The sequence below is a fragment of the Geospiza fortis genome, unplaced genomic scaffold (assembly GCF_000277835.1).
Source record: "Geospiza fortis unplaced genomic scaffold, GeoFor_1.0 scaffold162, whole genome shotgun sequence".
NCBI lineage: Eukaryota > Metazoa > Chordata > Aves > Passeriformes > Thraupidae > Geospiza > Geospiza fortis.
Window position 1 is genome coordinate 20870 of NW_005054316.1, and position 13790 is coordinate 34659.

Consider the following 13790-nt stretch of genomic DNA (forward strand, 5'->3'; position numbering starts at 1 on the left):
AAAAGGTGTCATAAACAAAGGCATGGTGAAAATTGCTGGCTATGTTCTTCAGACTTGTATTGATCTGAAATAGGTGGAGTTCCTAATTTGGTGGCACCTTTACTTAGGAAGAAAGCAAAATAACTGCTTTAACTGAACACTGCAATCTGACAGTATGACATAAAATGTTAACTTTCTAATAGTAAGGTGCTGCAGCATAAAACATCACTTGAACCTCTATTTGGAATTAAAAATCTCTTAACTGTATGTCTTCCAGTTCAGCCCACATATAACACAAATGGAACAGCTTTAGTTTCCCAAGAGGAACTGTCTAACATAATTGTAATTCAGCATGTGTCTACTGCCAACATCTGAGGCAATGCCAGGCATAATCACCTTAGCAGACTGGCAAAGGACAATCAGGAGTGCAGCTTCCTGATTTGGGGGAAGCCTAGCAATGGTGGGGTACAGTATAATTAAAATTAGAATCAGCAACAAATTAAATTCTGATCCGTAAAGACCATCCCTTTTCTCTACGTTACAACAGACTCTCCCTGACAGTAAGTCTTCTTCCCCATGAAAATAAACTCTGTTCTCTTTTCCTCAGCAGAGTTCTGCTCCCATCTGCACAGAGCAGTCTAAAGCCACATATAACGCTTGGACAGTGTGTACCCTTGTGAGATATTCTGCATTTTATACAAATTAAGCATTGTCCTTGCTACTCCGGAACAGGATGAACCTCTTTTCCTATCTTTTTTCCTTTGTAGAGAAAGCACTAAGCGTGTAATTGTCACCTCTAGGTAGAACAAATGGTTTAAGTGATGAGTTTCTGCAAAATGCAGCAAAGACTGAAGAAAATTAAATCTGTAATCATTCATCCAAGCTTACTATAAAACAAACAAACAAAACCAGTGACCTAATAAGAACGCACATGCAGAAAAAGTCAAATTCCTGCAATAAAAATAGAAGAGTCTTGTTTGGCTTGATAACGCAATGGCTCCCTCTGCAGGGTGACACATCTCATCTGGATATAAAATGGTCTTGTATGTAACTGATGTATATCTCAGGCTGTTTCCAATTCAAATTCTCAGGATTGGTGAACCCCCTGTGTTCAGATACAGCTGTGTGTTATGTGCAGAATAAATGTATGATATATTAGATTGAAAGCAAGTGCTATCTCACTTGAACACCATTCGCTCAGAAATTTTTGTATGTACCAGTTCTGTTCCCTTTCACACTGCTAAATCCATGACGACCTCACAAACCTCCTTACAATAAGGCAGAGGTCTCAAAAATGTTATGCTTCCCACTTTACCTATCAGAGTCCACACATGTGAGGCTTTCTTTTATAAAAGAACAAAACATTGATGAAAGAATATAAAAACTAGCTAAAAATATACAGAGAAAAAAATAAGAATAGGGAAGGGACAACACTCAGAAAAACAACAATGCTTAGTTCCACTGAAAATTCTATTTCTAATAAAAATAAATATCTAGAAAAAGAAAGGAAGGCATGGTTGTCAAACTTTATGATACTTCAAAACTTCAGCATAATTTCTCTTTCTGTTCATTGTCTTTCAGAGCTTCTTCCTTTCAAGAAAGGGAATGAAATCTTGAAATTGGAGGGCAGAGTTGAACACTCCAAAAAGGAGATATGGTCAATCAAAAATGAAATTGAAAAATCCCAAAAATTTGAAATCGAGTGACTACAACCAATTGTACTAAGATGAAATGTAGTGCAGGAAAAAGGACCAAAACTTGCTCAAATTATTCCCTTTGAAATCCCTAAAATCAGGAAAGAAAGGAAACAAAGAGACAGAAGAGAAAGAGAAGAATTGAAATTGCAAAACAAACAAACAAACAAAAAAACATGACACAAGGTGAAAACAAGGAAAGCCAATGGGATGACCTGAAGTGCAGAAATATGGCCTGAAGCTTGCCCAATAGATCCTCATTGAAATTGCAAGATTTCATTTCCTTTTCTGCTTCATACCAAGTCTGGTGCTAATAACATGCCTTCTCATTTGTACCAAATATTAGTTTTAATTTTGAGAGCAAGAAAGAGCGTTCTTTATGTTTGAGCTGGATAAATGGAATGCAGAGCCAGGTCAGAGCAGCAGACAAGGCAGCCTTGGGCATCAGGCAAGTGGAACTCAGAGGCTGCAGCACTTGCCTGTGGCAGAAGAAAACGGAGATCAGCTGTGCACTTCTCCGTCCTGCTTTTCTTCCCACTTTTGCTGTCACAGAGGGACGGACAGGGCCATGCACAAGTACCAGGCTAACCCCAAGGGGGCACCTACTGCCAACCTAGCAGCAGAAATGGACATTTCCATCCTCTGGGACAGTTCCAGCCTCGCCCTCCTCCTTTTTCCTTCATGAGAAATGACAATGCTCCTTAACTGTGGTGACATAGACTGACAAAATACCTGGCTGCAGATATTTTCAAACTGAGATGTTTGCATGTACATCAAACAAAATCTTCCACCATCATAGCCAGATTTTACTCATCTCTTACCTCTGGATATTAGACAAACAAATTCTGTTCTTCAGCTGAAGGTTGTTTCTATAAGCCAAGGATAAATGTATTCTTAAAAGCTGCTCTTTCTGGGTGGTTTAGCACAGTACAGTGGTTGCATATCCATTTCACTTAGCTGATGTACTATTCTAGCAGGAAACAGCAGCAGGAGACCAATGTTATGCAGGGCACAAGCAAAAGGGTATGCTTGTGAATACTGATCTCCTGACTGATGTAATCACTGTGATAAAAAAAAGTCTTAATAGTATAAGGCCCAAGTCTTCTGCATGAAGTCAGATACATTCAGTACAAATCCAGTTTCTTCTAGGAGCTGAAAAAGGAGGAAGGTCACATGGTTGTGGAGCAGATCTGTTGCCATCCAACAGTCTCTTGCCTCCATGGGATCCAGCACAGCAGCAGAAGCCCCAAGTAAGTCTGTGGGCACCACCTGAGGATTCATGACAGCCTCAAAGCACAGGGTGAGAGGGGATCCTTTCCCCAGCGTGAAGGAGGTGCTGAAATGCCTCCCAGCTGTCCTGACACACCAGGTATTGGGAGGCAACAAGTAAACTGAGGCTTCTGCATTTGCAGATTAAAAATGGTATTTTAGCTAAATCATTATATATATTTTTCTATTAATGCACAAAATCAACTAAACATCTGTAAGAGAAATTATTTGGTTCTGAGGTTATCATAGTACTCAACACACCTGTAATTTCCCTTTGCATGACAGGATCGTGAATGCTCTTACCAACTAGTTTATTTAAAATTGTCATTAATTATATACCCTGCTTATCCCTTCTTATCCTTTTGTCCTTCCCACTTTCTCCTTCTCCTATATCTAAGTCTCCAGTTCTGTAACTCAATGAACAACCAATTGTTCAAATGCTAATTTTAATCATCCTTTGCCTGTAATGGGAGAGAAAGGTCCAGCATCAGTCTTTCTATCCACACTGTAATAAATTTTCCTGTTGTGACAACAGCAGAATAGACCAAAGATGGATTTTTAATTTTTTAAAAAGATGATGAAACTGTGAATAACCTGATGCTACTCAAAGACTTACAGTCTTAACTGTCAACACTTAAATTCTGTAGTAGGGTATGATTTTTGAAGCAGTGCTGAAGTACAGGAAATAGCTATATTTAAAAGATGAGCAAATAGGACTGCAGCACACTAACTTCACTGAGCCACACTTACAAAGCCAGTGACAGGCTACAAGAAAAAGTTACCGCCAATAGCTCAAGAAACTTAGTTTTAGGTTGTTGATTCAGCCTACAGCTCCAGGGACACTGACACTCAAAAAGGCATTGCAAGGCCATCACGGTAGGGTGCCCACATTGCCAGCTCCACACTTTCTAATCTCTTAATAAAAATTCTTCATTTCATGAAAGGAAATGAAATCTCACAATTTCAAGGAATGTCATTTCACAAAGTTTCAGTCATTCCATTCCATTCCATTCTGTTGTTTTCACTTCATTTCAGAATTTCTTTTTTTTCACACTAACCTTTTAGCAATCTTGGGGCTGTAGCTGAGATGCCCATCCCCATTTATGGCCCTAATCTGCAAGGTGTGAAGGCAGAAATGTTGTGCCCCTGCTATAATTCTCTTGTTATGCATTTTCGAGCCCCAGTGTCCCTGGAACTCTAGGTCCTTTTTCTCTCTTGACCCCAACTCTAGGCGTAATGGCATCCTGTCACTGAGGCTGAGGTTCTGATCACCATGGGAGGTCCAGATTAGAAAGATCTAGGAGCAGCAAAGTTGGTGCCCTGTCAGGATTGCCTTGGCATGCCTTTTCCAGCCCCAGTTTTCCTGGAGCTGTACGCTCTGCAGCTCTCTGAACCCTAACCCAAACCCTAATGGCAACTTGTCACTGCTGCTGTGATCCCCATTACCATGGCTGGCCCAGATTCCAAAAGTGTAGAGTGATCAATCTCAGTACCCTGCCGTGATGAAATTTCTTCATTTCACAAAAGGAAATTAAATCTCACCATTTCAGTGAGTATCACTTCATGAAATTTTGGTACATTTCACTGTACTTCATTCCATTCCATTTCAAAAATTTAACTTCTTCTAAGAATTTTCATTTTTTTTCAATTTCATTTCACTTCCTTATATTTCCTTTCTTTATCTTCTCCCTTAAATTCATTAGTTTATTTCTTGTTTCACTTCTTTTCATGAAAGGAAATGAAATCTCACTATTTCAAAGAAAATCATTTCATGAAGTTTCAGCTCATTTCACTGCACTTCAAACAGAGTACCTAAGATAAGAAATTTACCAAAACTTCTAGTGTTCCATTTTCATATATTGTTACATGATTGTCAGTGTGATAAATATGTTGTACATCAACTAATAAAGAATCACACACTGTTATTGTTAATTACTCAAATTTTACTTTCATAAATATGAACAGTGGGTAATTTTTCTTTACAAACTCTCTACTTGATCTTTAGAAAGGCCAACTGAAACACTGAAATACTATCATTTTCTCAGGTCTTAGTACTTCCCTTCAAGCTGTATCCAACAAGCTACAATATCGGATCATGTCCTAGTTGGTGGGGAAAAAATATTTCACTGAGAACAAAATTATATAAATAAGATCCATTTAATTATTCACTGAAGGCTCAATATTCAGAAAACATTAAAATACCAAAAGTTCGGAATGGCAGTCATAAAATATGCTTTAAAAAAATTCAAAGTAATGACATCCATCAACAATTTTAGCAGAGATTTCCGTACTATGACCAAAAATGAACTACTTGGAGAGCTTCAGATGCTGAATCCCTTCAGTATTTCACAGCTTAAGAATGTGGTTTCCTTTGGCAGCCCACAGACATTGCCCCTGAAACCAGTCTCCAGCCTCAACAGTCTAGTGGCTGAAATCCATCTCATTCCCACGTCTCTTCAGGTCATCCCTGCAATGGCTTTACTTGGATGACATTTACTTTTCTCTCATTGTGTTTACTGCTGTCATCTATTTGCTCGGTGTCATCACTGGTGATTATAAAAATGACAGAGGAAGAGCTGAAAGTCACTTTCTTCTTTGGCCTGTCCCCTGCCTTCTGAGACATAACTATGGGTCGTATTGGTTTGTCACTCTCTGTTGCTGGTGTCTCTTTCATTGTCCTCTGGAATCTCATCAGGCGGAAGCACAGGAGTTGCAAAAGGCAGCGTCGAAACTACAAGAGAGAATAAACAGAACTATGTTCACCTTCCTAAGCATTCACTATATACAAGGAAGTGAAGGACACAGTACAGTAAAAGACTCAAAATAAGAGACTTCTGCGTATCTTCTGAGTTAGTTTCAGTAACAAAACATGCTGCCTTTGTAGTGGGTACTTTTTTTCTCTACATCTGAATAGGATCACTGAGCCAACAGAGGGCACTGAAATGCAACTGAATATTTTACCAGCTACAAGCAAAAGACAAGAGGGCTAGGCTCCAAAGTGTGCTATAGGTTTTGTTTCTGTATTCAAAAATCACACATTAAATCCAGCAGGAAAAGAATATTCTCACAAACACTTCACAGGTGGGAAATACAGAGGGAAGGAACAAGGGGAGGAAGGGGATACAAAGGGACTTCTTCCTTTTAAGTAACTCCAGGGTCTGGAATTTTAACAAAAGTATTTAATGTCACAGATGTAAAATGAAATTTCAATGGTTAGTAACACAGAAGTCAAATGTTCCCATTGAATATGGCTGGAACAGAAGTCTTTCAGATAACCAGCAGCTACCTATGACACAGGAAGTCTGTTCTGCTGCACGACTAAATAATGTGAGGTATTCAATGAAAGCTCACACCAGCACACAGAATGGAAATTTGAGCAGTAGCACCGTATTAATTCTCTAATTATGGTCTACCCTTCAACAAAACAAAGATCCAGGTATGAGAGTTAAAGATGCATTCATTCAGTAGCTCCATGTCTGCACACATTTAAAGCATAATCCTTTGGGGAAGAACCCTGGTTCTACAAGAAACCAGAGGGCAACTTCCCCTTTGTTTAATAATCTGTAACAAGAATTGCCTGGAATGTATGAAGAAGACTTCAATCAACGAACCAAAATACCAAAAAAACCCCAAAACAAAAACAACAACAATCCCAAACACAACAAACATCCGGGAGCAGGTGGGAAATAATGCACATTTTCTCTGAAAAGGAGGTACGACATCCTTTTTAACAGCCTTCCGTTTAGCTGTGTTAAGGATTACTAAGTATCATCCTGCATGGCCAGTGCCTCTGTTTTACCAGATATCATGCAAGAAGCAATCTGACATGCCAAGTTAGAAAAAGGTTTTGCTGTGGAAAATTAATCCTACTCTGACACAGAGAAGGCAACAGGTCTGTCCTGTTGCGAAAGGCATGTAGCTAATTACAAGATCTCATAGAAGGATCATCTCAGAGAAAGAATGGTCATGTAGAAGCCTTGACAACTTCAGAGGTAATGGTCTACCTCAGAGTAGCAGAGAAGTTAGAAAGTACAAGCATGTTAGAACAAGTTCAGATAAAGGAAGGTTATTATAGAGAACTTGCTTCAGGATTCCTTCTGAGGGTAAAATAATCAAAAAACATTAAGCAAAAATACTGTCATTTCGGTCCTAATCTGTAATTAGAGACAAGAGAAAAAAACTTCACAATGCATCTCCAATAAACACATTCAGATGATTGACACATATCCTGCCTATGTCTTTACTGGTGTTATACCTGGTACAAGTTCAATTTGTTGCTGGGTATCAGAACCCACAAAATGTTTTTCAGAAGAGATACTCAGCCTGACAACTAGGTACAGAGTCAGTGCCAGTGTATTTAAAAAGTCACTCGTTGAAAAAGCCTTTCTGAACGTGACTGTTGTTAGCTTCCCATATCCAGGATAACTGATATTCTGCAGCTGTGTAACTGTGGATCAGCCTGCTGTGAAATGAGCTGTGGGGGAAGAACAAGATTGGAGGCCACATTGGAGGCCTCCTGCTTTTACTCAGGAAAGCATTTAAGCTGCCCCTTGCCCTGGGTCCTGACCTGAGCTGCTCTCAGCCTTTACTTGGCTGCCCCCGTGGCTGATCAGACCCACTGGCTTGGCCTCCTTGTCCCTACAGGCTGCTGGCTGGCCCAGGCTGCTGCCCAGCAACTGCAAGTCAGTGTAGGAAATCAAAGAAAATTCCATCTCTATAATGGGTTTAAAGGGAAGGAAAACTCAGCAAAACCCCTCCAGCAACCACTCATCGTTTTTTACTCTTTGTCAAGGGATTCTACTAAGCTCCAGACATCTTTATACAATCTTGATTTCAGAAGTTTACAATTTCATGGTACATTCCCAGTATCAGTGCTTGCGTTGCTATAACACAGAAGTCAGAGACAAGTTTTTTTATTCCTAAAAAATAAACACTGATTATTATAAACTTCCTCTGATGGAATTCTACTGTGGTAAGGAAGAGATTCAGATGAGGTCTTCTACTAGCAATCCATTTCACAGGTAAACTCTCAAAACTAGACATTCTGATACTCTTTCGTGTCCCTTTTGTGATTTAAATGTTTGAATTAGCAAAGCAAATTAAATTTATGATCTGGTGGTATTTAAGCACCATCAGGGATTTTATTTCTTCTACATTGTTACCATTTATCCTAGCTGTTGAAATGTTTAAATTTTTTTTCAGATTTAAGTAAATCAGACCTACATTTCACAAGTGTGATGCTGGCTACTAATAATTCAAACAAGAAAACCTTTAATGTACCTACCTTTCTACTCATGAAGATATAGATAACTGGATTATAAGCAGTACTTGACTTGGCAAAGAAAGATGGGATGATAGCCACTGTTGGAGTTACAAGGTTGCTGTAGCCATATGTTATCAAGAGGGAGACCACTGCATAGGGCATCCAACAAATAAGGAATGTGGAGATCATCAGGAAACACATTTTAGCCACCTTCTTTTCATATCTTAGAAGTTTGATCACTTGAACTGTCTGGAAATCTTCTACACAGCGAAGCTGTAGAGAAAAAAAATAGTAAAACAAAATAGCTTTATGTTTTACTTGAACCTGAATAGTTCTATATTTATTTATAAGTAACTGATTCACTCCCTTAGTTTAAGGCACAGACACCATACACCTTATCTTTTAAACCAATATTCTTCTGGAAGCTTACATCATGTTTCTCAGATTTTATTTCCTACATTAAGTGTAAAAACACAAGCTGAGAAAAAATAGAATAGCTAATTTACTAAAAGACAACAAATCCAGAGATGTAACAAAGCATGCTGCAGTTATAAGCACTTTAGAAAAATTACTTGCCCTCAGCTATTGCGTAAGAAAATTCAGTTTACATTAGTGGTCCTTTGTATGACTAGTTAGACAGTCCTGTAGATTCATGGAAAAAATCTTTAGAGGAAAAAAAAATCATAAATAGATTTCTCTGTACTGCTTTGTTACATAGTATGTTACCCTACAATCATGAAATCTTTAAAGCAGAATACTAGGCAGCAGGTTCCCATGTTACCTGAGCCATAAAATACAGAAAAGATAGGACACGCACATGAATATACTCCACAAATTATCCATTCTGCCAATACTGTTGACCATAAACTTGAGTGGGTCCAGACTAACTACCCACAGAATATGAATCATTAACACTTTCTCATACTAAGGATTTGGATTGAATTTTCAGGTGAGGATCTGATGCGGATTAGTAAGCATAAGCCATTCCCTACTTCCTCCCAGTAAAACCACACAAAAAACAGACCTCAGTAGCTCTCGGCTGGTTCTCTCCCAATCCTACAACCTATCTAGTGGTACCTGACATAGATGAACATCATATTTTCAAAAGTTTAAAAGGGAAGTGAGAGTGCAAATTTGGCTTGGATCCAACCTTAATATACAGCTTCAACATTTTTCACTGACAACATTACTTTAAGGAAGTTTCACTTGAACTAACTTACCATTCTTACTGCATGCAGAATATGGCCATAGCAATAGGCCATGATCCCAACAGGTGCTACTAGACAGCCAAGGAAAAAAAGGAGCACAAAGGAGGTATCATTGGGGTCTTTTGACTTCCAGTCCACTGAGCAACCTAAGCCATGAATTTCCAGTGTGTATCTGTTCCAGCCCAAAAGAGGGGCTCCAGTCCAGGCCAGCGAGTACAGCCAGATGTACGTGATAGCCCGCCAAGACCAGGAGAAGTCAATCACCTTTGCATGGACCACCCGAATGTAGCGCTCATAGGCAAGAGCAGTGAGAGTCATAATGGAAACAATTCCTGTAAAAAAAGAAAATCAATTAAATTATTCACAAATACTGTAAACAGGACTGCACTCTTCTTGATAAATGTTTCCTTTGCTAGCAGCTTAACTCAAAATTACATAGGTCACATTATGAATGCAATACCAATAAGACTTTTTGTGCATTACTCACTAACTACTAAGCCAAACAGAATCACCAACTTCAAACTACTCAGAGTAGGATGCTGACATCTGATCCAGGATGTACAATGGCTAAGAAGTGGGACAAGGAAAAAAGAGACTAAGCCAATACCTCTTCCTAAACATTACTTCATTCAGTGAGGTATCATTGCCCTAGATTTGGGGTTTTTCCTGCTAGCAGTTGTTGTTATATGTTCCTTTGGGGTTTGCGGTTTTCCTTTGGCTGTTTAGGGTTTTTAAAAGAAAAAGTTATATAAAACTGAGATAATCAGCAATTAAAAAATCTCTTAGAAACTTAGTGAACTGAGAGTTGAGACTGAAATTGAAGAAAGCCTTCAGCAACTGAAAGGAGAGATGTGCACCTTTAATGTGAATAAAATGACTAAAATAATTCCAATTTATTTCAAGATATCCTGGAAGTCTTTGCATTCCAAGAACTACCAGGAAGGCAAAGCATTACATTACTGAAGGTGTCCCATCTGAAAGACATTCAGTCATTTTGAGTGTCCTTCCCTATCTTGATGCTTTCATAAAAATACCAGTCCTTGTTTATTTGTGCACTCGCTTCCTTTTCTGTCCACCTCAAACCCAGTACACAATTATTAACATGTTATGACAGAAATCACACATTATCTTCAGCTCTCAGTACTACCCCCCACACACACTTTAAAAATTTCATGAAGCAAAGGCATTTCTATCTTGATTAGAATATAAGGATTTCTATTTCAATGGTCTGTAACACTTGATGATCAAAAACCAAATTGCCCATCAGGAAACTGCCAGACACCTGAAATCTGTTATGATTCAGTCATCGAGTTCATAAACACAGGCTCTTAAACAACAAAAGGGTGTATTTCACAGCATTCTGTGAGATTTTACATATATCTGTGTCTAAATCTGTATCGATTTTATCTAATACAAAGCACAAGTATTTTTTCATGCATATGCACAGCACTTAATTTCTCCAAGTACATTCATATGTGCCATAAGCTCTAAGAAGGTTAATTGTGCAGATTTCACTACCAAAGAGAGAACAACCATTTTATACTCAACAGGAACCTGATCTCACTTTGAAAAAGGACAAACATTTATTGAAGATAAATTAACAACAGCACAGAAGGAACAGCAACATGGATTTTAGGAAGGCAGCAACTAAGAATAACAAAATCTAGAGCAACACATAGCCTCTCTGTAAAGGTATTCAACAGCAAAAGCAGTTTATTATTAACCAAGTAACTCACAGTAGAATATCCTTTAGGATTCTAGAAAAAATTATTTTATGCTGTAGTTATTAAAAGATTTCCTTTTTATAAGAGGTGAGTTAGAAAGTTTTCTTGATTAAGGGAATTTCCCAGTCTGAAAGAAAATGTGCCACACTCTTTCATAGATCTCTTTAAAATGAAACTATTTTTTAATGCATTTTTTTCTAGTTATGTTTAAACCTTCATCATTAAAAGATGTAGACATTGTTGGTAATGCAGTAACCTTTCACATTTAGTTTTGTAGGGTTTTTTCCTTGTATAAATCATTGCTGTAGAATTTCACTTTCATAGCTTGAAATTGGACTAGCAAATGTGGGTGAAAAGGTTTCCAAAGACCTAAGGTTGGGTTTGTTGGTGGGTTTTTTGTCTTGGTTTTTTTTTTTTAATGAACTTGAAAAGTCTATCATGCCTTTTTTGGTGACCTAACATGCTGAAAATACATTGAACAATGTGGATCTAAGCAAAATATTAGTAAGCATTAGAAAATGACTACAGGATTTTATAGGTATTCTATAAAATCTAGACTTTCCTACAAAAAAAAATCGACACTATTCTAAAATCGACACTATTCTACACTTACACAGGCTCAGTTAAGTGCTTTATTCAATCAAATGCAGCCTACTTCCTGAACACAAGGTAAGGCAACAAGTTCCTCTTCCATTTCTCTTACCCAAAGATTAGGAATTACACAGGTTTACCTGACAGTTATGATAGTCATTCACAGACATGTTTATGGAGGAAAATCACATCACCCAACTAAAGGCTCACTGTGCTCATATAATGCACTGCAGCTTTGTCTGATCAGTGGAGAGAAAAAGCAACTCCTCAGGATGATGAGTCAGAATACCTAAATTAACATTTTGCTCCTTACCACCTTCCTTCATTGAATGGTATTCAATGACTAATGTCCCTGTGTGGTCTTAATACTTCCCCATCCCTTTCATGAGTGCTGAATTCTGGCCATGACAAAGTAATCAAAAACACACATGCTCGGCTGAAAGTACAGGTGTTCACAAGCAATAATTTCCTAAGTCCTTGACATTCTCAAGGAAGTCATTGAATGCTCAGTATCTCCTAAAATCAGTATGTGCACATTGGAACAATAGTCTATCAAGCCCCTTTCAGTATAAAACCGCTGCTCTGCAAAGACATGCTTGAATTTTCCTCCCTGAACTGTAAATGGGACTTTGGACAGCCTGTTGGACAGTATGCACCAAAATAAAAATCCCTGTTCTGTTGGTATTCAAGGAGTGTCGGGCAGCATGAAGACATTGAGGCAGGAAATGCAGGTCACAGCACAAGATATATATGATTTATGCATGCATATGGCTCCATTTCTGTTTCATTCAGTTTCTGTAGTCTAGTGCAGAGAAAGCACTGAATTTTACTTCTCTCCCTGCCCCCACTCCTCTACAGGAGCTTTTCTAGAAATTATTAAATTTCATCCTGAGTTGCATATTTTAATATGATGAGATGTGTGCTGATTAAAAAAGCAAATCTGTAACAGAAAGCCATTATGGTTATTGTTTGGCTATTAGCTCCCTCTTAGCAAAAATACACATTTTAAACCAATTTCTACCTTTTATCTGAAACAAATTTTGTTTTGCTTCTCGAGGTACTGGAGATCTACGTATTTTGATTCAAGGCTAAAACCCAAGATTCTGAGAGCTGATTTACTCTACCAGCAATTCACTCTTTCAGAAAAACTTTACTGCCCAGTGTTTATAGAGACTGCATGTCTGATAAACAGATTTTCATCTCAGACAATACCCCTATCTGTATGTGCTGATTACAAACATAAACACTCTTTGTGCTTAGGAACTGCTGCTAGTTTTAGCTGTGATTTAAGCCTGGGCAATTACCCTAGCAAAAATGGGGTAGTTCCCATTGAAGCTGCAGATAAATGTAGCAAAACTGAAGTGTCTTCTTGTTTAAGCCACTAGTTTGCAATTTCTATGTTGCAAATCCTCTTCTTCTCCAGCAGCCAGCCATACACAATCAGGGAGCAGTGACAAGCTACTTCTTGTCATTTGGATGTTTATAAAGAAAACTCTCATTTTTGCCATTTTGCATTGTTTTTCCACTGAAATACTGCATTTAGTGTGGATTTTATTATGTACCATATGTGCTAATTATCTCTTCCATATTCTGGGCTTTTCCAGGAGTCACTTCTGGATACATCATTAAATACTTCAATCTGCATAGTGTAGGTCATCACAGAGAAGACTGTAAAACACAGCTAAGCTGTACTGCATTATACCATACAATGTGTATATTCTAACTTTATAATCCTTAATTAAAAGAAAAATATTGCAGTGCTTTCAGAACTGAAGTGTTACTTTCAGCAAGTTTGAACAGTCAAAACAGCTTCTGCCCTCTCCATGCAAGGTACACCTTATGTTCATATTGAGCCCCAGCCCCGAGCATGGCCTATAATTTTGTCAGAGGTGATATCAAATATTCCCACAGTCTGAGCATCTCTACAGAGCAACTACAACATAATGTAGCGAATAAGATCCATTTCTGAGACAGACTGTGGCTTCTGTCAAAAGGTGATGAAGAGGTTTTACAGCAACTTCTGTGAGCCAGAAAGAAGTTTGATAAGGGAATCCATGTTTAC

The 13790-nt window shown here is 38.2% G+C and overlaps 1 protein-coding gene across 1 annotated transcript; it reads right to left on the reverse strand.

Moving 5' to 3' along the window:
- Nucleotides 1-4867: 4867 nt before the first annotated feature.
- On the reverse strand, nt 4868-9740 carry OPN3 (opsin 3). Its single transcript, XM_031056285.1, has 3 exons — nt 9426-9740; nt 8227-8478; nt 4868-5673 (listed from the first exon to the last, which is right to left on the reverse strand). Exons 1-3 carry the CDS (start codon nt 9729-9731, stop codon nt 5404-5406), a joined length of 828 nt encoding a protein of 275 aa, XP_030912145.1. The 5' UTR covers nt 9732-9740; the 3' UTR covers nt 4868-5403.
- Between the last annotated feature and the right edge of the window lie 4050 nt (nt 9741-13790).

Bases quoted from the DNA above. Each gene is read 5' to 3' on its own strand.
- OPN3 (XM_031056285.1), bottom strand. From the start codon at position 9,731: ATGACTCTCACTGCTCTTGCCTATGAGCGCTACATTCGGGTGGTCCAT. The intron at 8,479-9,425 runs GTAAGTTAGTTC...TTTTCTCTACAG, and splicing joins TTCTGCATGCAGTAAGAATG to CTTCGCTGTGTAGAAGATTT. The intron at 5,674-8,226 runs GTAGGTACATTA...TCTCTCTTGTAG, and splicing joins ATATCTTCATGAGTAGAAAG to TTTCGACGCTGCCTTTTGCA.